Source organism: Prinia subflava, chromosome 6, assembly GCF_021018805.1.
Source record: "Prinia subflava isolate CZ2003 ecotype Zambia chromosome 6, Cam_Psub_1.2, whole genome shotgun sequence".
NCBI classification, from domain to species: domain Eukaryota; kingdom Metazoa; phylum Chordata; class Aves; order Passeriformes; family Cisticolidae; genus Prinia; species Prinia subflava.
This window is the reverse complement of record NC_086252.1, coordinates 17,237,019-17,262,016: the sequence shown is the minus strand read 5'-3', so window position 1 is coordinate 17,262,016 and position 24,998 is coordinate 17,237,019. Positions and strand designations below refer to the sequence as shown.

At 38.4% G+C, this 24,998-nt stretch overlaps 1 protein-coding gene and 1 long non-coding RNA gene across 2 annotated transcripts in view; one reads left to right on the top strand and one right to left on the bottom strand.

The window, feature by feature from the left end:
• The window catches only part of MTX2 (metaxin 2), a 31,983-nt gene extending 7,350 nt beyond the window's left edge, over positions 1-24,633 (top strand). The window contains exons 2-10 of the mRNA XM_063400450.1: positions 5,885-5,932; positions 6,915-6,961; positions 17,965-18,037; positions 19,351-19,427; positions 20,155-20,247; positions 20,948-20,986; positions 21,391-21,516; positions 22,116-22,192; positions 24,143-24,633. Coding sequence (XP_063256520.1) covers positions 5,885-5,932; positions 6,915-6,961; positions 17,965-18,037; positions 19,351-19,427; positions 20,155-20,247; positions 20,948-20,986; positions 21,391-21,516; positions 22,116-22,192; positions 24,143-24,350 — 788 coding nt within the window. The 3' untranslated portion in view covers positions 24,351-24,633. The remainder of the gene's footprint in view (positions 1-5,884; positions 5,933-6,914; positions 6,962-17,964; positions 18,038-19,350; positions 19,428-20,154; positions 20,248-20,947; positions 20,987-21,390; positions 21,517-22,115; positions 22,193-24,142) is intronic.
• On the bottom strand, positions 1,729-24,149 carry LOC134552113 (uncharacterized). Its single transcript, XR_010080770.1, has 4 exons — positions 23,598-24,149; positions 12,719-12,861; positions 10,919-10,989; positions 1,729-5,708 (listed from the first exon to the last, which is right to left on the bottom strand). It is a non-coding gene; the product is annotated as an uncharacterized LOC134552113 (long non-coding RNA).
• Positions 24,634-24,998: the final 365 nt, after the last annotated feature.

The following is a 24,998-nucleotide window of genomic DNA, read 5'->3' as shown; positions in this document are numbered from 1 at the left end:
GGGAGAGGCTAAAGGAAACTATGTGAAAATAATGTGTAAGTTAATCTCTCCAGCTGTAATACTGCAATCAGTGATTCAGATTAATGCCAAGTATTTTTGTTTGCTTATTTTTAATAGAGGATATCTTGCCTCTTGGCTCTTGTAGCAGGCCTTTAATGCCATGTGAACCAAACTGGTAAATACAGATGTTTTAGCTTTCCTCCTTTTTTATGTAAGTTTTATATAAAAGTGTTTAAGAAAAATGTAACAAAAAGGAAAGTGATCCATGAGGTGATTTTAGAGAAGGAGTGATCTTTATTTTTATATGATCCATAAGAACTTTATAACATTTCTGTGAAATTGCTGTGTCTAAGAAGGTCAAATGTTCTGAGGCCAGGTCCTAGCCTTGCCTATGCAACAGCACACAGTGAACTGTATGGAAGAGATTGTTAGTAAACTGAATACTGCATTTACAGGAACAGAAGGGATCAAAGAATAAATTGGTGGCAAACTGAGAATACAGTAAATTTTAGTTTAGAGGAGATTTGGGGCAGAAATTATCTTGATTTACTATTATCTTGATTCCTATTAGGCATAGGCTACTTTTATAACAGAAAAATATTTCTGTTTGCATTGCCTTCCAAAAATACTTTTGTCCCAGCAGAATTCTTTGGTATTGCTGAGAGATGGGAACAGCCTAATTTCAAGTTGAGTGTTTTCCTAAGAAACTTTTAACTTGTTGATGACTTCATTTCTCATTCAGGAGGGAACATCTTGATGCCTGTATCTAGAGGTCTCTGCCTTTTGTCTATGGCTGGTATTCAAGAGTGCCACAGCTTGCCAGCAAGCTGAACTAGAGGTAGACTACAGGGCAGATCTCACTGCCTACCCTACTGCTGAAACTGGCTGTTCACACTAGACCACTGAAGTGGCTAAATCGTTGTTTAGCATATTCCACAATTTAACATGCAAAGTATTTTGTCTTCTCATTTTCACAGTCAAGAGTCTTATTTTTTAAGTAAGAGGATTAAAGGCATAACTGTAAACCATTTTTTTCATTACATCTCTTTCATCATCATGAAGCTGCTTAGGGAAGGTGGATAAAAATGTTTGTTTCTCCCATACATCCTGGCAGCACTGGCACAGGATGAAGAGTTTCCCAGTAATTCAGAGTGTAGAAGCTGAAACCAAGTTTTGTGCACTCATAAATAGATTCTGAACAGCCCAGACGAGGAATTGGTGGGGCTGAGGCACTGTAGAGCATCTTGGCGATGTGGTGCTTCCTCTTGAACAGAGTTCACTGGGGAAATGTTAGTGCAGCCCCTCATTCTTTGAATTAAAATTCACCCATGTGCAAGTGTAGCATGTCCTGTTTTGAGAGCTTTAGTTGGAGCTGAGATGTGTAGGCTTCAGATGAGCTGCTGATCCCCTGCTGATCATGGGGTTCAATGCTCTTGAGTGTGTTTTCTTACAGCATATATGCGCTCTTTTCTCTTATTGTCCCAAAAGTATTTGGGAAAATAAAGTCTTTATATTGAAATGTCAGTCTGAAACATCTGGAAACATTGAAATCAAATTGCTGTTTCAATGTCTCTCTCTGGTCTTAATATTGCACGAGTAAAAAAACCTTTCACGCAATGTGAAAATCTGAAAAGTGCACCTAATGCAAGACACCTTTAGTGGCAAAGAATTTGCTGTGACTGTCATGACTCATTCTGTGCTTTGGAAGGTTTTCTTTAAGAGCAAAAATTATGTTTTTTCTAAGTCATTCTCTAATATGACAGGTGAGGAGTTAGGGATCTGTTTCAATAGTACCTGAGTACTTTAAATCACTGGGAACATGCAACACACTAGTTCACAGAATTTTCTTCTAATTTGACAACTAAGAACCCTGTTATCACTTTGAAATCTTTAGCATTTTCTATGCTAAACTGTTAATAAGTAAAACACTTAGACTAACAAATACACTGAGCTTAGTGAAATTTTCATGCATTTTTACTCATCCACAAAACCAAAGAAGATTTGCTGTAGGTTTGATTGCTGTTTGACTTCCCCACTTGTTGAGGTGCTGTGTCTGCTGAATTCTCAGCACCCAGGATAACGAGGCTTATGTAGTGATGTTTTCTGTGTCCATGTGCTTTTAATTCTCATTTCCCTGTTACTTTTGAACTCAAGCCCTTTTCAGACAATGTTAAGGGGGGGGTGTTGGAGGAGGGGAACAACTGCACGGATTGTTTCCCATAGGCTGTTTCCTATAACTGCCATTATTGTTTTAATCAACAAGCAATGTGGTAGAGGAGCAGTAGGGAAAGACAATAGTATGAGATTTGATTGTCCTGAACAGCAGACAATCCACATGAAAGACTAAATATTTGAATTTGTTAATCATGGGAAAAGTTTCAGTAGGGTGGGAAAACAATTTTTACTGAAGACTGCAAGCTTGAGAGACAGACCCATTGAAAACCACACAATAGTAATTCCTCTGATTATGGAGGCAGAAGGAAGAATGAAATAGTTCCTTATTTCTAAGAAATGTAGAGAAGCTGTTCCTGTAAGGCATGCTTCCAGGCAGTTATTTCATCCTGTGAGCAGCTAATGATAAAAATGTCTGTTGCGTAGGATCTAACACATAAATGTGGTTCTGTGTTGAAAGCTTCTGAAGTTGAATTGACATCACATTTGTTAATTTTCTCTTTATATACCGGGTACCACAGTAGCCGTGGTTAGCAGGGAAATGAACATCTACAGACCAGAAGATTATAGTTGCCGAAGGATAAACTGGATTTGACTTCATTAGTGCACAAATGATAAGTTTGTGAGGAGTTATTATAGCATTAATCAACTTGATGGATTGGAAATATGACAGAACTGAAGCAGCGTGTAATATTAGTGCCTATTATTCTACAAATTATGTCTTCACCTACATTCATAAGGCAAGAGTCATTGCCACACATTAAAGATGTTACACACTTTCTCCTCTTGCGGAGACGTGTGACAACTCTGCAGTGATTCCTCCTTCTCTCTTGCCCAGCAGGGCTCTGGTCTCCCTTAGCTGCATGTTTGCACCTTGGAACTAATCGAAGGCAGCATGGGAGCTTGCACTTGAATTCAGCTTGTACCTTATGAATCTCTTATGTAGCAGTGTGTATTTAAACTTCTTGCTTCATCAGAAATAAATGGTTCATATTCTGACATCTTGGAAGAGGGAGAATGAGTAGAAATTGTAAGGTATGGGACAGATAGTGAATGGGTATTTAATGATTTGATTTCCAGAGTATTGCACAGGTATTTGTACCTCTGGTATTGCTGAACACGAGCTGCACGCCATTCTGAGTGCATACTGCAGAATTTGTTTATTTTCTAGGATATGGGTAATAACATGTGAATCTTAATGTGAAACTGATAGTTTTAAAATCCAGTCTGTATAGAAATAGTAAAATCAGTTACCTTTGATCTGCTTTGTACACAAAGAACTGAAGACTTTGGTTCAAGGCTTGGGATCATGTGTCTACCTTATCCAAATATGGTCAGAATTGTGACCTCTCTCTGGAGACTGCCAGGTGCAGAGTGTATTATGCATTTTCTTACAGCTGCTGAAATTTGGAGTTTAAGGTGTACTCATAATGAAGGCTGAGATTTTAATTTGGCTGTTTGTCCTTGTTTTGTTTACTTGTCAAAAACATATATTAGTGCACAACTAAACTGTGAATGAGTGAATGAAAGGCTTTCAACTACCCTTGTCCTTTCCTGCCCTCAAGTTGGGTGTCTGCTCTTGTGTACTAGGACTGTGGGATAAAGACTTTGTATCGTCACTAATAAAATTAGGGTCAGCAGATATGGTTCATGAAAATATGGAAGTGATCAGTAGATTGTGGAAGTAAGATTTAAGCTGAGAAGGGCAAAAAGCTAACAAAGAATCTTGTATTTTAGTTTATAGCATGGATATGGCATGCCTTAGCAGTGTAGTTTTAGTTTCTGCATGCCAAGAAGCTGGGGTGTGTGTGTATGTTATCTCTATATCTCCATGGCTGCATATAGCTTAGTGCCAAAATCTCACTGGAATTAGAATCTGAAATTCTTGAAATGCACCTAGCTCTTTTGCTGGAAAAGGAAAAGTTTGCTTGATTTTTGTGGTCCAGAAATATTTCAGCCATGTGCTTGTGTAAAAAATAGGTGACTTCCAGTTTAGGCTGGAATCCAAGAATTAGTTATAAATCTGACATTTCAGTCAGAAGACAATTAGGCAAAAAAGTGTCAGTAGGAATGGGCTCGTGCAGTTGAAGCTCTCTGTATCCTTTTGGGCATGTAAAAGGATGTTTTCACTTTTTAGCTGGAGCATTCAGAAGATCATTGTAACTTTGTCACTTAGTTACTTCTGTAAGTATCTCAGAGTCCAGAACTGAGAAGTTTGCTAAAATATAGTAATAACATTCTTAATTTCCTCATTCCATTTGCTCCTGCAAGACTTCAGTAGACTTGAAGAAATGCACATTAGATAAATTATTTTAAATGCTTGAGGTTGTAGTACTGCAGACACTATCTTAGTTTCTTTTTATTTAAAGATGTAAGTGTACTTCCACCTCAAGAATTTTTGCTCCAGGGCAAAACTTTAGTGGTGGGGTATAAAACCAATAGCTGCTACAATAAAACATAAAACATTTTTTCATGACACTTAAATGTGATTAGTTGCTTTCTCATGCCCATACTAGTATCACTCTGATGGGCTCTATGCCTTAATGTTAGAGGCAGTGACCTTCACAAAACTGTGTACAGTGTTTTAAGCTTTACATTCTGTGTGACTTCTATAAAGTTAATACTTCATGAGTATCCAGAAGGAATGATAGTTAGAAAGTTGTGCATTTTTTAGTTTGAGTTCTAAAGGCAAAGATGCAAAGCCTTACTTAAGCCAGTGACATAATTATGCTTGATCCACGCATAGCTATTTATAGATATTATTGCATTAAAAAATAATTCACATGATTAGAGCATAAATTTTGTTTACAAATGGCTATTTTGGGTAGAATGCAAGGTTTGAAGAGATATTTAAAAACAGATTTTTAATCAGACATTAACAAGGAATGTAATGGATACAAAAATGTGATGAACTGTTACCTTAATGCTACCATTAACAGTAAATTGGTACTGATTATTATTTTTGCCTTCCCTTACATTCGAATGGTGTATGATTGATTACATGCAATGGTTCTCAACTGGAGGATGTGATTGTCTTTTATTTCCTTGCCACATTTCTTAACAACTGCTCAACTGTTTCGAGCAGATGATTCAGTTTCCTGAATGCGTATTGACATTCCCATTTTAGGGTTGAGCAGTACATAAAGCAATAGGCAGCTCTGGTCATCCAGGTGGACGGAGTTCTGACATTCTCCTGGCTCTGGGCATTACATAGGACTGGGAGGACACCACTTTAAAAGGCAGAAAGCTTTTCCGTTTCCCCAAAGCATTCTTCACACTTTGCTTGGAGGTTTGTGCCTCTCTCCTCTGTGTCTTGTTCTGTTCTGTCCGGAATTCTTGGTCTAGTACCTTAATAAATAGTTGCTCTTGGGAGTGGCCAGAATTAGGATGGGAATGTGCACAAGGATATCTCTGTAGTGGCAGGAAAACAGCTACATCAGTTGCTTCAGAATTACAAGGCCATTCTGTAACGTAGCCTGAATTTTAGCTCTTCTTGCAACATTACATTCTGGGACTTTCTTCTCCGTGATGTCCCCCTGTGAGCAGGAGAGAAGGACAGGAGGAGAGAGTGTCAGTGGGACATTTTTAGGGCAGGGTAAATGTTGCATCAGCATCTTTGCAGTCTAAATTCTTGCCCTGGGTTCACGTTCAGTTAGCATTTGCAAGCACATTGATATTCAGCTTGCTTAATTAATTTCTTCTCTTTCCACAGCCGCAGAGCCTTGGCCTGAAAATGCTGCCTTGTATCAGCAACTGAAGGGTAGGTACACTGGTTTTGGCAATTAATAATTACTTTATTTTTAGAAAACACATTAAATATACACTAAGATAATTAACTGCAAGGAAGCACAGAAACTGTTAAAATAGTCCTTTGTGTTTTTTGTTTGGTCAGAGGTTTTAGTTATACTTGGATCTGCCAATATAAACCAGCTATTCATGGCCTATAAGGTCCTTGGTTTATTATTGACTCATTATATTGGCTGCTGTAGCCAGTGTAAAATGATGTGGTTGCAGGCACAGTTGGCAGATTTACTGCACCAATAGCTGAGGCAGCAGATTTTTGAAGTCTTGTGGTAAAGTGGGCTCTCAGTAAAAAGGAACTGTTAAAATGTATAGGCTAGGATGGTTCACTCTCCCTTTAGCAGCTCTTCATATATCATCAGATCACATTATGGCCCCCATTTGGGGCTCAGCAGCCTGCTACAGTTGTCAGAAGACTGCAAAGTAATGAAGACTAATAGGTAGCAGCTCTAGTCTTCTAAGCATGGAATTTTTATTGCAGTGAACTTGTCATCTTTCTTTTGTGTGACAGACCTAGACACAGTGTGCAATATTAGCTGCAAGCTGCTTTTATAGGTTTCTGAATACTTTTACTTTTTAGCCAGAGGAGGTATGAAGATGCGATTTTATTTAACTTTGATTAGAAGGAGAGTAATTGGCATAAAAGTCAGGCGTTTGGGGTTTTTTCTTGTGTTTTTTATTGAACATTGGTGGTAATATATGATAAGTGCAATTGCATTTGCAGGAGAAAAAATCGTGGGGGTTTTTTTCCTGTTATTTAATATTCATATCATAGATTTTCTAGTTCAGCTGCATAATAATTGTATATGTGCTCCTTGTTTTATGCATAAGAAATAAAACCCAGAATGGTTTACAGTTACAGGTCAGTAGCTAAATGGGCACTGTTTTTTTGTAATTGTGTGGTTCATTTTTCCTCCTCCTTTTTTTTTTCCCTTCAACAGAGGAACAAATTTTGCTTTCTGATAATGCATCTTCCCTTGCTGTTCAGGTAAAATGTCATATTTTCTAAACTAAAGATGTTAATGCAACTTTATTTTTTGAATTATTATCTAGCTAACCTAACTGTATTTAGCAAAAAGATTAATTTAACAATTATTTCTGCCAAAACCACTTCCTGCCTCTGATTTGCTTCACACTGTTATTGAAGTGCCAGACCCTAAAGGATTTGGGGATTTTGAAAGTATTATGTAAAGTGCTGCTCCTTGTATTCTTGTTTATGTTGGTCTGTGTACAGTATCTGCTTGCCTGCTTACTCTGGGAACTGTGCATGGTTCATAAACTTTTGTCACTTGCTATGCATGTTTGTCTTGTAGCATCTTACATGATGTTTGCCAGTCATTTAATTCTCACTGCTAATACTGCCTCAAACTCAGGGCTTATTTGCTTCATGCTGTGAGCATCACCTCTTTCTGTGTCTCTGGGAGGTTTTTTCAATTTCATAATTGTGTTCAGACTGGAGCTTCAATGTGGTTTTTAGAAATAGTCCATATAATTGACAAACTTGCACCTCTAATTGACTTAATAGCACCTCTGTGGCTATGAAGTCCATGTAATGTCCATTAACCTGTTAGGTTCAGTAACCCCAAATCTCAAGGGGATGTTTTCCCCATTAGTAGCGAAAGCCTGGCTGTCAAGAGTGGTGGGGAGCAGGATGTCTGTGAGGTTCTTGTCCTTCAAAGCAGTTTTGTGGCTGCTTTGCTTAGCAGGGAATTGCACTGTTCTCCTGCTTCTTGCTTTTTGTGTGTGGTCTAGCTCAGAGAAGCTTCAGCAAGCAGTCTTTGAGAGCTGTCCAAAGAGGTCACATCTCATTTACCAAAGATGGGATGCTTGGAGATTGTAACTGATGTTACAGGTAAAAAGGTTGGGATCATTTGATCATAGTAGCTACTTCCAGGATCTCTTAACTTTTTTCCTTCCAGTCTGGCACTCTAGGAGATAGCTCTAAGAGTAAATTCAATCTCAGCAAGAAGATAGCTTTATCTGTTGCTGGAAAGAGGAATCATCTCTGATACACCTAATAAATGGGGCAGTGTTTATTTGTTTGAGTAGTGTGTTTTATATTGTGCTTCACAGTAATAATTTCTTCTGTTGCCTACTTGATCTCAGTGTTCCTTTTTACCCGAGCAACTGTATTTTTGGGGGTTCTCATGAATTTTCTTCCCATCTAACGATACATGTATGTGTGGCTTGTATTTAAAACACAACCCTCCCCCCAATTCACCAACAAAATAACCCTAAAATTTCCTTTTCTAATGCATCATTTTTCTTTACTGTTTCTAGTACATTGTTATCCTACACATGTCACTTAGATGATAAATTAACTATAATATATTAAAAATCCTTGTTTTTCTTCAATATTCTCTAGCTGGACAGCTGATAGTAGCCATGACTATAAATATGGCTCTGGTAGATATCTGATCTTAAACTTTATAGAATAATTCTGTATTGGGGAATTGTATCAATTTTTAAGAATCTGTGTAACATGGTTGTGACAGAAAGAATAACTATTCTTGGTGTCTTTGATCCATTTTGAAATGATATTAAGATGTGTAGTGATCAGAGAGGTTTTAATGCATCAGTATGTTTTGCATAAGGAATTTTGCTTTTTATTTGATGAGAGCCTGTTTGTCTGTTTATTGGTTTCTTTTTTTTTTTTCAAGAGGGTGGTGGGAATTGGGAAATGTGTGTCTTTCTCAAAGGAAAATTTGGGAATGAGGGATAGGAGGAGAAATAGGAGCTGGTACCTGGGACTTTTTTCCTACTACTGTCATTCTTTTTCCCTGTTAGTGATTTGGGGCACATCAATATCATGAGAGCAGATACATAGCTTGTGATTGTTGAACTTCCATGTGGTGAAAACATCAGAAATTTGAGTCAAAACAGCATGTGGAATCAGCCACCATCAAATCTTTAAGAAACATGGTTTAACAGCAAGACTCTGAATGTGCTGCTGCCAGTCTTTCAGGTATTTTATAAAATCCTCTTGTAGCACCTCTTTGTAAAGCTGCTCTCAGGTCTCAGAGGGACATACACGCTGATATCTACACATAAAATAATGCATACAATCCAGTGCCAGAGTAAGTAATTAGTCAGAGTAAAACTTGACTGTTTTGCAGTTGCCAACCCTGCCACACAGATGGCATTTCATGTACTTCTTGTTAACGGAGCAGATCAAGCCTACAGCAGAGCAAGCTACTCTCACTGCAGATGTAATTAATGAGTGGAGAGGGCTGCAGGTTGAATATAGGAAGTTGGTTGAGTCTTGCTGTTTTAATAATGATTAGAGTTACAACTTCTCATTGTGCAATAAAACCTGGACTTTTAATAGCCACATGTCAGATGAGAGAAGGGACAACAGAGTCTTCTGGGAATTTCTGAGTAACTGTGCTGATGCCTTTAGTAGTTAAAAGCCAATCAAACACAAAAATCCTTCTCATCTTGTGGAACTTCTCTGTTAATTCTGGTACTGTTGTTTATTTTTGTTTGTTTCTTTGTTTTTTAATTCCTCTTCTGTTCATCATTTATTTTGGAAACAGACTAATTTAGCAATTTCTTTCTCTTTTACTGGCCTCAGATTCTTTGTATTTTCTGAAAACACAGCATAACTTCAAGTAGCAAGTACATTATCTCTGGTACCTCTTGGTGTTTGCACTCCTTGTTTGTTAACTTGAAGCAGTGTATTATACAGCCAAGTCCCTTTGATTTTGGGCTGCAAAGCCTCGGTATTGGATGAAATTTTATTTTCACTACAGATTAATTAAAATCAAGGGAAAATACTAATCAGTAATGATTGTCCAGCTATTGAAAGGAGATTGTAACAGAATGAAGGCTCTGTTCTTGTGAGACACTCTGCCCTCTTCCCATCAATGTTAATGAAAACACACCTCCTGGGTAACATGAGTCATAGTTAAAGCCATTCTCCTTGTGTTTATTGTAGAGCTGCCGTTATACAGCATTCCTGCTTATCAAGCTTATCACTGTAAAATACCATATATCAATAACAAAACAATGCCACAACTTTAAGGAGAGGAAAATGGAGTTTGAATTAGCATAGAAGAGTATATTTCAGTCTGAAGTAGAGGGCCTGTCCAGGCTCTGTCTCCTTTTTGATGCCTGGTGCAGGTAAAGCCATTTTGTTCAGTGCCTGGGTGCAAGTAGTGTGGGCAGATAGGAGGGAGGGGGTTAACACAGCTGCACTCTGCCAGGCCTCTTGCCTCAAATGGCAGCTCAAAGCATCTCCTGCACTGTTCCAACTTGTCAGGAAGAGGAATGTGGATGTTGAGACTGCCTCTTTTATGACAGGTTCTTCTGGAATCTTTATGCAGCTAGTCTCATAGTCTTGCTCAAAAGGCTGTCTAAAATGTTCAGTATTCTCGAAATTCTGACAGCTGTCCTGAGGTTAGAGAGCCTGCAGCTCATTTTGTTAAGATAGGTATTAATTGCTTGTGCAGTTGATATCCTTGTAAGTGGACTTAACATATTCCAGGGAAGTGCTTTTAGAATTGTCTGTTCTTAGCCCTGAATGACAGAAGGAAGTTTGGGCAATTTAAAATTGTACTGCACAGACCAATTGCTTATTTACTTCAACAAGTAATCAAATAAATGTGTAAATCATACATGATTAATTTCCCTTGACAGATTCGTGTTTTTCTTTTCAGTGTGTATGTGTGAATGAATTGTGGTTTGGTTTTTCTCTAGACAAAACATTAGCTGAAATTTGAACTTGTTGCTGAGTCTTAAACAAAAGCTTGGTACTGAAATGAAAATCTGCCAATCCCTTTTTCTAAAGAGAATAAAAGCTGGAATTCTTCATGATGAGAAATGCAGTATCAACATAATCAATCTAGCAGCATTGTGTTGTTGCTGAAAACATGCTTAAATCCAAAGCTATACAGGTACTGTTTGTGAGTGAAACATCTTTCATATAGTTCTAAGATGAAATTACCTCTGAATGAATAGAATCTTCATTTATCTTCAAAACCTCTGTGCTACCAGTGAATCCACTCTTTCTACATTCTACAACAAGAATTGCATTATACCATTAGAGCAGTGCCATGATGCAGTATAAAATAGATTGTTTTGGAGAATGAACGTGGCTTTGCTATAAATTACATTCACAGGTACAGAGGAATTTGTTATTTTGTTTAAAATAGTCGCAAATATAATTAAGATCTTAATTTATGTTAAACTACACATGTGGCCATTACCATAACTGGATTAGGAATTTAATCTGTCACTCAAGCAATGATACTGAACAGTTTTCATTTATAACCTTAGACACACTATTTCAGTTACAGGGACTGCAGCTGTTTGATATGAAAACTGAATTATTCTGTAGATTTGTTCATGGGTTTTAATTTTAAAATGTGTTCCTGCAATAGAGTAGAGAATAACTCTTCAGTTGTCATGACATACTGTCCACTGTATGCTCATGAAATAACATAAAAATGAAAACAGAAAATGCATTTCACTCTTTCTTCCTAACAGCATGTTGTGTGAGTGCCTTTAGAAGTGCTGCTGAATAAGGGATGGCTTGGAATGGCTCATTCTTTATTAAAAACTAATCATGAATATATCTTCTTCAAATGAAGCCTGGACTGCGCGCCATCTGAAAATAGTGTTCCTCATGTGGCGACGTAAATTGTGAACTATTTGAGTCTTGGCATAAGTAATTTCATTTTTGCCTCTGATCTCAGAAAGTGCAATCTGGATATGATTTACTTCAAGTTGTAACTCATTTTAATTGAGTGTGTGTTTGCTCATATGTGTTTTTCTGGGAGGAAACTGACGAGGGGAAGAGGAGAGCATTGTGATGGAGCTCTGACAGGGTGATTTGCAGCCCGATATGTGTTGTGTGTCCAACTGACGGTGTCCTTAGCTGGGAAGGGCAAAGAGGAAGGGAGAGCAAGAGTAAAAATCACACCAAAACCAATTAACTCTAGGAGTAAATAAAAAATTCCTCTGTCCCTTCTCCTATGCCTTCCCGTTGTATTTCATGCACAGTCACTTTCCATAGTTGTCATCAGAGGAAGACACAATGGCACCCCTTTCTTGCATTGTTATGCAAGAAAGAGATGAGAATGCAGCAGAGATGAGAATGTCACTTGTGTGAGAAGAGGAGGGTGGGGAAGGAGGAGGAAGGGAAGGGTGGGGTGAGTTGTCTTGTGTCTGGCTATGGTTTCCGGGCCCTGGGCTTTTGAGCCATGCCAAATCAGCACAAAGGTGATTGCTCTGATTGTTTTTTTTAGAGAATTGAAATCCAACATCCTACTTATATTTTGAATTTTAAATTGGGTGGACTATAAGAAGAAGCAAGCCTTACGTGGACTGTGTCCTTTAAGCAGTGCTGTTGTAAATATACTCCGTAATTCTGGCAGGAGGTGTCACCTGCCATGATTGAAATGAATGATAGGCATAAGATATTTGATTAATTTTGTAACAAGTGTCACCTCAAAGCCTCCTATCAGCCCTGTTCATATAGTTACCAATACCTCATTCTCTCACAGCAAAAAATATGAACTTGCTTGTTCCACCTGATTTTGAAAACAGAGTGGCTCCCACTGTTCTCTGTGAGTATAAGGCAGTGCAATACAAACCACAGTCCTGTGTGGATCAGTGTGCAGTGGGACAGGAAGGCACTGAGAGGCTTCCCCATACTTTTCTTTAGTTTACTGTCCACAACTCTTTCTTCCCTACTCTGTAACAATAAATATTTGGAGGGTAGGGAAGGTCAGACATTATTCACCTGGTTGCATCTGTTTGCCTCCATCTTATCCCTTTTCCTCATGGATGTGCAGAAACCTTCCATCTCTACCAACATTTAAAGTCTTCCATGAAAAACAAGGTGCACAGGGGCAGTAGCAGCACTGTAGACTCAATGGTTTCAGTCTGGAAAAAGAGAGGTATCATTGCTAAAAATGTATTTTTCAGATTTCTTCCTCCCTTTCTGGGTGTTAGGTAATGCAGCAGCTAGAGAGGCTGGAAGAGTGTGAGAGAGGCGACTGTTAGACTGCAGGAAAGAGGCAGAGAGCACGTGTGGGAGAGAAGCTGACAGACCCTGTTAAGCCAAATCATTGTTTTTTAATGCCTTTATCTGTTTCTTACATTAACCTCATCCAAGGAAAGGACACACTTTGTTCTTCCAGCACTGGAGGAGATCCAGGGTGAGGCCTGTAGCGTCACCCTCTTCATTCTTTGGTACTACACTATTTTTCCCAGGGGAGAAAGGAGCTGGGAATTTAATGATGTTATTTGGAACTACAGGCATCTTTGTGAGGTAGGACAGGCTGTGCTCAGTTAAATGTCTTGTTTCTAGTTTCACTGTTACTGTCTTCCTTGCCATTTTTCGGTGAATTTTCACAAGGGTGTCATTAACTAGCTTGTGTTTTACTTGGAATTCAGTTGGCCTCTTTCTGTCCTTTTTTACATTGATCAGCCAAATTTATGATGTTAACAATGATCTCTGATGTACTAGAATAAGCCTGGGCCCTTGATCTTTCAGATTGCTCAGCTTTTGATGCCGTGTCTTTGAAGGGGTGTTGATATCTTCATAAATCTAAGCAAAACTGCATTGGGGTGGTTTCAGCCTTCAATCTCTTGCCCAAAAGCACTCAGAGGAGCTGAGCACACTCCCATTTATTTGCTCACAGAAAAAGATTTCTCTCACAAGAAAAGCAAGGGTAACTTGCCTGCTCAAACTGTGTATGTGAGGTACCCAAAGAGAAACAAGATGTTCTGAGCTGAAGTAATCAGTGTTCTGTGGCATCTTTTATCAGAGTTGGAAGCCATGGTGGTCTCATACCATCTGCACACCAAATGTCCTGGTTCTTGACATTCTGCGTGAGTGGTCAAAAAGGGAACAAATCCTCCCTTGATCACTGGGCTAAAGAGTGTAATGAGATAAAGACTCAGAGAAACTGCTGCTTTGTCCTATATTCTCTCTCTAGGATTTCTTTGATCTGTTCCCGTTTCAATTATTTTGGTAATAGTTCATACCACTTACTGTCTAAGATCATTTATTGTCTAATATCTAGCATACCTTGTTGAATGCATCAAAAAAAAAATTCAAGATTTTCTGGCAGTGGATATTTATAGGAATGCATTGGTCATGATCCTTGTCCATGTTTTTTTCTAAAAGAAACTCTAATTTCCATAAATATGGGATGCATTCACTGTGCTTGAAAAGTCAAAACCACCTGTCTTGTTAATGCTAGTAATTTCCAAAGCTTTCCAAAAGTTACATCAATGAAAGAATGTAAGTACTCATAGTAATGCAAATTGCAAGGCTTATTTCTTAGGCTGAGCCCTCCTAATACTGTCTTTTACTGATTCACATGAATTTTTTAGTTGACTTGAAGGGTGTCCAGTGGACCATTAGTTTAAGCTGAAGCAAGAAGTAGACACTGGCCTACTTCTCTAGTTCATGATTAGTTAAGCAGTGTAGATTCATTCAATAAAGATTAAATTTGTCTTATACTATGCACCTTTCCTTCATTTTGCTGCAGAACATTATGTAAGGAGCACTTAAAGCTGACCAGGTCATGCTTTGGATACAAGTTACAACTCATAATAGACAGACATACTGGTCTTTTTATTCCCTGGGCTTCTATGTTTTTAAAGATGTAATAGCAGGATTAAAAAAAATTCTTTTCTTAGGTTAATTGTATTTTATATTTAGGTTATACTATTAATATTACATAATACATTACATATTTAGATTTATTTCATCACTTATCCTTAATATAGACAAAGAAAGACTGAAGTGGAACAGGTCATGGCATGGGAATGCTAAAGGACTTTGCTGGAAGAAAACTTGTAAAGCTGCTGAAGGGGCAGCTCCAGTAGCCAGTGGTCACTGTTTCAGAACCTCGCAGGAAGACTGATGTGTAAATTCAGTAGTGGATGGGTTTATCCTGTTTTAAGCTTGAATCAGTCTTCTCAGTGTCAGTCCTGATCTCCCATTTAATGAAGCATTAATCAGAACTGAAGATGACTATTCCAAGGAAGTTTTCTCAGGTTTTTGATTTGGTGTTTACTTTAGGGTCTTCTTAATTTGTTTTTCATTTTGATTTTTTTAGCTGAGGGTAGACTAAATGATTTCTTACATTTACTAGAATCTGTGCTTTGTTATGAAGAGTAGCAAACATTTTTATATGGTTAATATTTATTTCCACAGTAGAGCTCAAATCTAGTTCATCCTTCTCTCTTTCCTTTTCTTTACAAAGTTCAGAAAGGCACATGAACTCAGTTTATTTGCATTTTTGAAATTACAAAATGTCAGCGTATTCTCAAACCCCTTTTTACCAGGCCAGAGACTGAGATGGAATTTCCCCTCCAGTGTAGTAAGAGATGATATTCCCTGGACAGTGGATGTTTATTAAAGAGAAGGAGAAAAAGAAAGGTCAGATGTGATGAAAACTACTGTAAACTCTAAACGGAAAAGATTTTCAGAGTCACAGACTATTTTTTGTAGAAACCTTGTGCTGCATAGGAACCTATGTACGACACAGTATACGGTGGGCAATAATCTGAAGCAACTTGTGTGAGCTAAGTGTTCTGCAAGCATGTCTCATTTTTGATATGCTGATATGAAAAAGTAAAAATAGTTCTCTGATTCACCTCCCATTGTTTAAATGTGTCTCTGCACTTGCAAACTTTTCACTTACTCAAATGTTGCCCTAACTACAGTGCAATTCAGACTTTCTGTTTCTTCTAAACTTAGAGCCTGAATAGTACATGACAGTTACAAAATTCACCTCTGCAGAATTAGAGTTAATTTAGTGCCTTACTGTGAAAGAAATTAATTCAGCAAGCCTAGACCAGTGATGAAGTTCTTTGGAGCTGTTGTTTGGTGCCATCTGTTCCACTGCAGCACTGTACTGTTGAGAATATGGTGTTAGCTACTGGTAGAGCTTTCAGAAGAATGAAGGCTGTGTACCAGTTGAGTTGGTGTATATTTCTGGTGTCCAGCAGTGGTGTAGGAGCATGTGTGTAATCTAAACCCAAGTCTGTGTTCTTGTCTCTTAACTGTTTCTGAAGAAGTTGAGTATGAAGCCCCAGTTTGGGTCGAAGACGTGATACATGTAATAGCAGCTGGAGCAGCAGGGACACTGCCAGGTCCTGCAGAGGCAGTGGGCAAAGGAAGAGACCTAGGAATGAGACACACCAATGCCTTGAATTGCTTAAATTACTGAAGAATTAGTCCTTTGGGTATTCTTACTGTGTGTATGGAGTTTGTGGTGCCAAGGTAGCAAGATACTCAATTTTTGATGTATTCTGATGGGAGCACAGACTTGGTAAGTTGATGTGCTGTCAAACGTGGCCAGTGCCTTCTATTTTCTTTGTAATGGCTGCATCCTTAAGCACTAATAGAGGTTCTGTTTCAGATGAAACACTCTGGAGGCCAATTTCTTGTTTAATAGTGCAGGATTTGAATTATTTGGCTGATATTGACCATGACTCCTACCTTATGTATCTGTCTATGTCTCTGTCTGTATGTGTATGTATAGTAATTGGCTCCCTAGCAGAGCTTTAAGTTAGTTAGGCTTAGTCCAAAGATGTAGAATTCTATTGTTTCTGACGTTTTTTGTAGAGCCATCACAATTCTGAGGTGGACTCTTGTCACCTGTAATGAATGTCTTGTGTAGCAGTTTGTGACCATAATTTCTTTCTTTAAACTGAGATTCGGATTTGAGTCAGTTCATCTAAATGTGCAAGAGCCAAATATCATAATGGATTGTGCAATTCTTCAGTTTGGTGGGCAAAAGACCAAAGCTTTCGGCTTTTTTTTTTTTCCCTGGATTGGTTTAGAGTTTGGAAATAAAAGCCTTGAAGAGCACAGGTGACAAGAGAGGAGCTGTTGGGGTTATTTTTGTTTCCTTGATACTACAGAAACCACAAAGTTAGGAACAGGGCCGATGACAGAGTTAGTTCATGACTTAAGGTTTTATCTGGTGCAGAGATGAGCAAATGTTAAGGTTAAGGTTTAGGTTGCTTTCATGTGTGTGATTAGAGTCTAAGGAACTAAATCTGTGAGAGTGTGTTTTACTGCCAGATCCTGCAATCTGAAGAGCAGGGAGGAGGCTTGTGTGGAAAGAGCTGTGTCACAGCAGCATTTTTCTTCATAGTGGGAGCCTTATTTCTCTCAGCCTTTTTTACCTCAAGTCACATTGTATAAACAGGCAATAGAATAATTTTGGAATCTGGAATTGTGACCTAATTGCAGAGACAAAATTAATTATAGGACTGAGCTGAATTCTGAGTGTCTCTAGAGATTAAGAGATTCCTTATTTGCCATGTTCTGTCCCAACTGCAAATATTTTTCTTGACATTTTGGTATTTCAACAGAAACAGCCTATGGGTTTTGTGGTAGTGGCAGGTGCTGACAGAAATTGTTATCCTCCTGAGAAAGCTTTGAATCTAAGAACACAGATAGAAGGAAACAGTAAATTGATCACTTATGCTCTCCATGAATCCCATAAATTAAAAATGATACTTTGTCCCAGACCAGACTTGTGCTTTGACAGTATCATAGAGCAAAATTTCTGGCAGCTATTGTAATTATAATGCGGGAAGGTGCCATATGTGTTTGCCGTGTTACACAACATTACCTTGACTAGCCAGCTTTGGCCAGGAGAAATGAGTACTGTGGTTTTTAAAAGGTGCAAAATGTCACTCAGTTTTGTACAGCCACAGCACTAATTGTGTTTGTCAGATACTGCTTCTTTGGCCATCTTGAAAAAGCAGTGAAAATAGATGAAACTACATTAGAAGAATTCCTGTCAGTGTTTGAATGATAAACAGTTGTCTAATGAAATTAAAACCACCTCTGTTTTTCTGTTACTTACCTTTGTTTTTTCTTCCCTAAAACAGTATGCAAGGAAGTATATCTGTGTGCTAGGAACCAGCTAACACAGTCAAATGTATTGAGAACACCACATTTGTTTGCTGCTGGTGTATTACTGCTTTTCAAATGTGCCTCTTTGTTTCCAGGCCTTTTTGCAAATGTGCAATCTGCCAGTGCGGGTGATTTGCAGGGCAAACGCAGAGTACATGTCCCCATCTGGTAAGTGTGGCCTTCATTTCGATTACTGTGTTACACCTCCATTTTGGTACCATGGCAACTGTGCCTTGTCTGGCTGATAACAGTCGGGCAGTGCTCCTGTGTGTGCCTTGCCTTTCCCCCTCCTCTCCAGTGCAGTTTATCCTCTGCAAACAATCAAAACAGTGAAATGAGAAGTAACGCTGGCACAACGTGTAACAGTGCCTGTAGAAAGTGTTCACACGGTTCAGTGCCTGGTGGAAACCTCGCAAATGTCCTCAAGCAGAAAGACGTATGTGTCCAAATGTGGCTTTATTCTGCATCCAGGGAATGTTCCAGGAAGTGCTGTTGTATTTTCCTATTGCTGGAGCAAACAATACTGGAAAAAGGTTCTCTTTTGTTCCTCTGTGTGGGAGTTGATGGTCAGGAGTCCAAAGGGTGCATTGTCATTATTAAAGGTGACAGGTGATTTTAAATCTTCTTCAGATCCATGAGACTGTCTGGAAAAAAATCCAAACCCACCACCAAAAAGTTAAGTATTAGAAAGGTATACAGCCCATTTTTGTTGGAGGTGACTGCCAAAAAATGCCCAGATGACAGCTTCAGAATATTGCCTAAAAATCAGAAAGAATTGCAGAACGCAGGGTGCCGAAGTCCAGTGATCTTCATAGTGTGTCCCAGATTTTTGTTGTGTGAGGAGCTCCATATTTACTGATTGCCTGGCTGTGGCTGATGGCTGCCATATGGAAGTGCCTGTCAGTGTATGTCTGCCAGCTGTATGGATTCTACTGCTGGTACTGATATTTTTGGTTAAAGCAGTGAAATGAGACTATTTAAAAAACACCCAAAACCAACAGTTGCTTGGCAGGAGCGAAAACCCAGCAAAATATGCAGGTATATTAGTTATCTGTTAGTTAATAGAGCTTTGAAGTGCTGAATCCAGGCACACAGGAACATCTTGCATGTGCAGGACTAGGACTGATGACAGTTACATGCTACAGCTTCTCTGCTACTTAGACCTTATGTCCACACTTGCTGGCATCTAATGTTGTAATGTAGGTCTGAACACTTCCTTCTTCTAAAAACAAGGAGCACAAGAGGGAAAATGATACTGCTTCAATTTTAAATGTAGGCAGAATTACTTGTATTCTTTTGCCCTCACTCCTTTACTCCTTTTTGTCCTTAGTACTTTGCTGGTTTTACCCACTTTTACTCACTTACCTCGTTTCCTTTCTTTATATTGGTTTAATGATAATTCAGAGAAGGTTTGCATTTGTTCCCTTCTCTCTCTCCACCACCCTCTGTCTCATTACTACAATACATTTCTTGTTTTACAGGCAAAGTACCCTTTATTCATGTGGGAAATCAAGTAGTATCTGAACTTGGGCCCATAGTCCAGTTTGTAAAAGCCAAGGTAATAGTACATTGTTTTCATTAATTACTGAATGTTAATCCTGCTTTGCATTGCACTGATTCAGTGTGCTTTTCTGGAATGTTACTCAATTTCTTAACACAATATAGGAACCTAGTGCTATTTTAAAAGAAAGATATTGTGGAACAGGAGTTTGTGAGGTGAAATTTTTTTTCTTTGTCATTTCTTCAAATCTGCAAGTAAATTCTCTACAGAACAGCTGCATAGCAGTGCCAGTTTCTGAGACTGTTTCTCTACATGCTTTGTCTCTGAGTCTCAGAAGTCTTAAACCCAGAACTGACTGTTTAAAATCCTGAAATGTCATATACTGTTGAAATTTGCCTGTATTCTTCCACCCCTGAGCTGTCCCCTCTATTTTAAAAAATGCCATGTTTTCACTGGAAGCTGAATCTGTATCACAGATGTAAATTTGTGTTTACTTCTTGCCATAGGGGTGCACTAACCAGGAGGTGGTGTGCTCAAAGTATGTTCATCTATAAGTGATAATAATCTAAATTAGATGTCTTATAGATTAGTTACATTATGATGATTTGGCTTTAATCGAAAAGGATACTGTATGTAAAAATTTCATATGTAATTTGTTACTGCACTATGTAAGAGATTAGGATCTGAGCCAAAGCTCACTGATATTAAAGGTCCTTGGGTCATATGTTGCTGCATATTCCAATACCTGTTCTTACATGTGTGTCTTTTGTCTTTTCCCCACTAGGGCCATTCTCTGAGTGATGGATTAGATGAAGTCCAAAAAGCTGAGATGAAAGCCTACATGGAATTGGTCAATAATATGCTCTTGACAGCAGAGGTACAGCACACCCTCGTTACTCCACACACTTACATAAGTGTAGGCAAGAAAACTTTAGGATTTTTCCCTGTAGTGGAAATAAGGCTGTTCTTAGGTCTTCAGCTTTTCAGGTGAAAGGAGACAGAAATAAATTCTCTTACACTGTGGATTGCTTGCTGACTTGTTCCTGTAGCCACGTGTGATTCCCCTCAGCCATGTCAAGTGTGTCACACAGCTGTAGGAGTACCTGACCAGACAATGCCGGTGGTTCCTGGGTTCTCCCGCTCCCTTGGCTGGCAGGCACGCCGCTGTCACTGTCCCCATGTGCACCCTGTGCGTGGTGGGAGCCCGGGATCCTCTGGGCTCTGTCTGAGGCCAGTTCAGGTGCCTCAGTCCCGGCGTGGGGACGGTGTTGGAGGCAAGGGGAAGGTGCAGGTGACTGAGGAGCTGAGGGCTGGTCACCTGTGCCTTCAGCTGCGTGTGCTGTGGGCAACACCAGCAGGCTTTTGGTCTCAGCTTACTTCTGGTGCTGGTGAAGTAAGGACTAGCAGCTGGGCTTTTGCCTTCCAGTTTTAATTTCTTTTGTACATCATAGGTTTAAGAGAAGAAATGAAATGGAAATTTTAATCTAATTTAAAAAGAAAATTCTACTAGTGAAAAATAATTACCTCTGTATTCTCCTTTATTAGGAAGTTTTAGTAAGTGTTCTTTCTTTTCCTAGCTCTATCTCCAGTGGTGTGATGATGTTACAGTAGAGGAGGTGAGTGGTTCCGCAGCATTTATCCTAATTAAAATTTAATGAGAAAACACTTCTGCTCACAACTGAAGTCCCTACTCATAAATGAAACATGGGGATTTATACCATTAATGATAAAGTCTTTTCACTTTAATTTCACTTGCATATGTATTTTAGGGAAGCTGTGTTACTGGAGGGAGCTGACTGCAGAATAGATACAGGTTTTGTTTATGTTTCTGAAATAATAACTTTAAATAGTTATGCTGCAAATGGTGGATTCTGTGCAAATAGTTACAACATACACACAACTGCTTTCCTCTTCTACAGCTCCTTGTCTGAGAGAAATGTTTAAATATTAGCTGTTTTGTTCAAGAGGTATCTTTATTTTCTTGTATTATAACACAGTGCCGTTCTGTTTTTTGACAAAGATTACTCACCCAAGGTATGGCTCTCCTTACCCGTGGCCTCTTAACCGCATTTTGTCCTATCAGAAGCAGTGGGAGGTTAGGAGAAAGATGAAAGCCATCGGATGGGCTGGAAAGACACTTGAACAGGTAAGTGTGAAAACTGAACCTGATTTTTTACCCTGTTTTCCTTCTGATTTTTTTTTAAATCGGCATTGGAGAGTAGCATGTTTCTGAAACAGATGTATTGAAATGTATATTGTGTACTTAAAGCATTATCAGGAGTCAGGTATTTCCCTTCAGCAGCAGTAAATCTTAAATTATGTGCAACCTGATGGGGTGAGAAGAAAGATGTTTTGCCACAAGTGTGCAGCTCTGTCAGTATTAGTTTAGGCCATAGTCCTGAAAATAGGTTCTAAGTTCTGTGCCCTGCTTCCTGTATGATGCTGATAGGCACTCTCTGTGGGGTTGTGGCAGGTTGTGAGCTTTAATTCAGTAGCTTTCATTAAGCTTAGTTATAAATGTTATGGGAAGCACTTAATCAGAATTGCCTTACATCAAATGTTGGATTAGGTAACACTTTGCTACCTGCCTGCTGTGTAGGTTTGACTGACTTTAACAGCTTTTGAGATTCCAACATGTTATGTTCCTTGTTCCTGCTGTTGGTGCAAATAGAATGAGGAGGTTATTTCTTGCAATGGTGTTACTTCCTGACAGTATAAATCTTTCTTTCTTGTGTGTTTTCATAGGTGCTTGAAGATGTAGATCAGTGCTGTCATGCTCTCTCCCAGAGATTAGGAACACAACCATATTTCTTCAATAAGCAGTAAGTTACTCTTCATTGAAAGATTGCATCCAGCAATATGAGATATAGGTATATACCTACACAGATATAAATGTATTTATATCTGTATTTATATCTGTATTAAATATATTTATATAAAATGTATTTTAATGCTGTGTGATTAGTTGCAAAAATAGAAATGTGTGACTGGAATCTAAACATGAAATTTCAGGAATAAGTGTTTAAAGGTTTTAAAGGGGAAGCTTCTGTAATTTTGTTATATTTATGATTTTGTTTTACTCTTGCTTGTCTTCTCTACAGATTCTACCACAACTTAGGTAGGCTACAAATGTACATTTTTGTATAGTTAGTTTCTTATTAAAAATGATACATTTAAAGCTTTACTTGTATTTCTTGGGTAACATTCTCTGCTAGAGGAGTGAATATATGTTCTGCTAACCTGATCAGGACAGCTTGTCTTAACACCAGGAGCAGTTTTGAATGAACTGAATTAGCATGAGGGTGCTTGTGAGTTCTGAGAATTGGGGGAGAAGCTAGCTGGTCCACAAAGAACTAAATACAAAGTGAAAGACTCACATTGCCAGGAAAGAAAAAAGAAATTACCTCCATGGAATGTCCTCTGCTCTCACTGATTTCTTTCAATTGCAATATGTTCTTTTAAATTTTTTTTGTCTCCAATAATTCACTATTTTTGAAATGTTACAGATTTAAATAACATCACCTTAGCTTCCTCTTGTCTCCTGTGCATAGATCAGTCTAGAAATGCTCAGGTCTGGATTTCAGTTTACTGCATTTGAACAGGAGATGTCTTCGAATGGCAGCATTTGGTTACTTTTCTGTTACCTGTCTTTTGTCTGCATTAATCTGTTCCAAATTGAGACTAGTTGGGTAATGTTAATTCAGAGGATTCAGAAATATGCCTTATAGAGATGATTTTAAATTGCATCTTCTCCTATGATTATTACACATAGTATCTCTTATGTTTTCTGTCTGTATTTCTAAAGAACTGTAACTTGGGGAATTTGTTTTGGTTGGTTGTTGACCAGGCTTTTTTGGTACAGTTTCAACCTTTAAATTTTTTAGCTGTCTGAAATATTACTAAGAAAGGATGTGTTTTTAATCCAGTAGTTTTCAGTCTGTGAGTTCTTTGAGTCTTTGGGAGGTAAATAAGGAAAGCAGCCTGTTTCTGACAGATAAAAGTTTGTTATGCAGGGGACCATATCTCCACTGGAGAGTGCTTAGTGATTCACAAATAAAAAGATGAAAATTTTATCAGTTAGGAAAGCTTCATGCTGCATACCTTGAACGTTAATAAAGGGAGACTCTGAAGTTATTAATATATATGAAAAAAGTTATTTTTACATGGACTACTTAAAGGTCCAAGGTGACAGTTCAGAGGGTCATACCTAAAACAGTCCCAAAATACCTGTTTTCTTCTGTGTAATCCCCTTTCAGAAAAGAGATGTTTATGGCTGCTGGAACTCCCTTTCTTGTTGGTTGAATAGTTCTGAACTGTTGCAGAGCACAAAAAAAGGAATGGGAGTTGTAAGCTTCCACTCGTCTCCTTTTTTTTCCCCTTGTAAGATAATAGTTGGATTTTTTTTTTAATACACATCTGCAGAAGAAAAAAAAGAGCCACAAAACACCTGATAAGCATTTGCCCTCGTTACTGGACTAAAAGGTGGAACATGGTTTGAAAGTAGATCAGTAAGTCTGTCTGATCTAAGACATGTTATTTCCACATTTCCAAGCTCCCTAAAGCAAGAAAAATGCCATCCTGAGAACAAGAAGGGTTCTTAATATACCCTATACACAGATTTCATACATTTGGTTAGCCTTGCTTGATTTCATCCCAATTCTTAGACTGCATGGCTATCTAAAGGTTACTCAGAACAGCAGGGTTTTTCTTGATCAGGACTTGTCTTTAAAATACCTGTTCTTTTTGTCTGGTGTTTTTGTTTTTTTTTACAGACCAACTGAACTAGATGCTCTGGTGTTTGGACATCTGTTCACAATCCTTACTACTCAACTAATCACTGATGAACTCTCTGAAAAAGTGAAGAACTACAGCAATCTCACGGCGTTCTGTCGGCGAATAGAGCAGCAGTACTTTGAGGGCCGTGAGAAGGACAGCTGTACGAGTGCAGCGCGATCTTCCAAGAGGTCCTTGCTGAGATGAGCGTGGTTCCTGGGCTGGGGCAAGTTGCAGTTTTGGGTTTATCATTTTTCCGTCAATTGATTTTGAGAATGGAAATGTGTGTTAGCTTTTTGAAGCTGCCAAATTATTCTGGAGTGAGAAAAAATGTTAAATACAGTTTTTGTGTTGTCGAATGCACTGTACACATTTAAGCTGAAATGTCTGTATGAATGTTTCCATTTTAATAGCCTGTATGCCACTTACTGTAAAGTGACCTTGGAAAAATATTGTATCTGTTTCAAAAAAATAAAACACTGAAAGTTGATCTCTGATCTTTCTAGATGCCTTTTTTACTAAATATAATGTCTGTGTAGTTCACAAGTGGGATCCTTTTGACAGGACACTTGGAAGAAAGTTGTAAACTAGTTAGAATTATTAGGCTGGGAATGAAAGTGTGCATTAGAGATCTTAAAGTTTGTCTGCCTCAGCTAAAACTTACTTAGAAGTTGGGTGAAAAAAATGTCTTGAAGCTCTCTGGCACACAACTCGTGATCTTATGCAGTCAGTTCCTATTTTTGGGTAAGTAGCTTCTGGCTGTTAGTCCTTCATCTTGTATATGTCTTGCCTCTGCTTTTATCTCTCATTCACCTTTGGTTTTTTTATTTTTTTTTTTCTTCCTGTAGTTTCCTA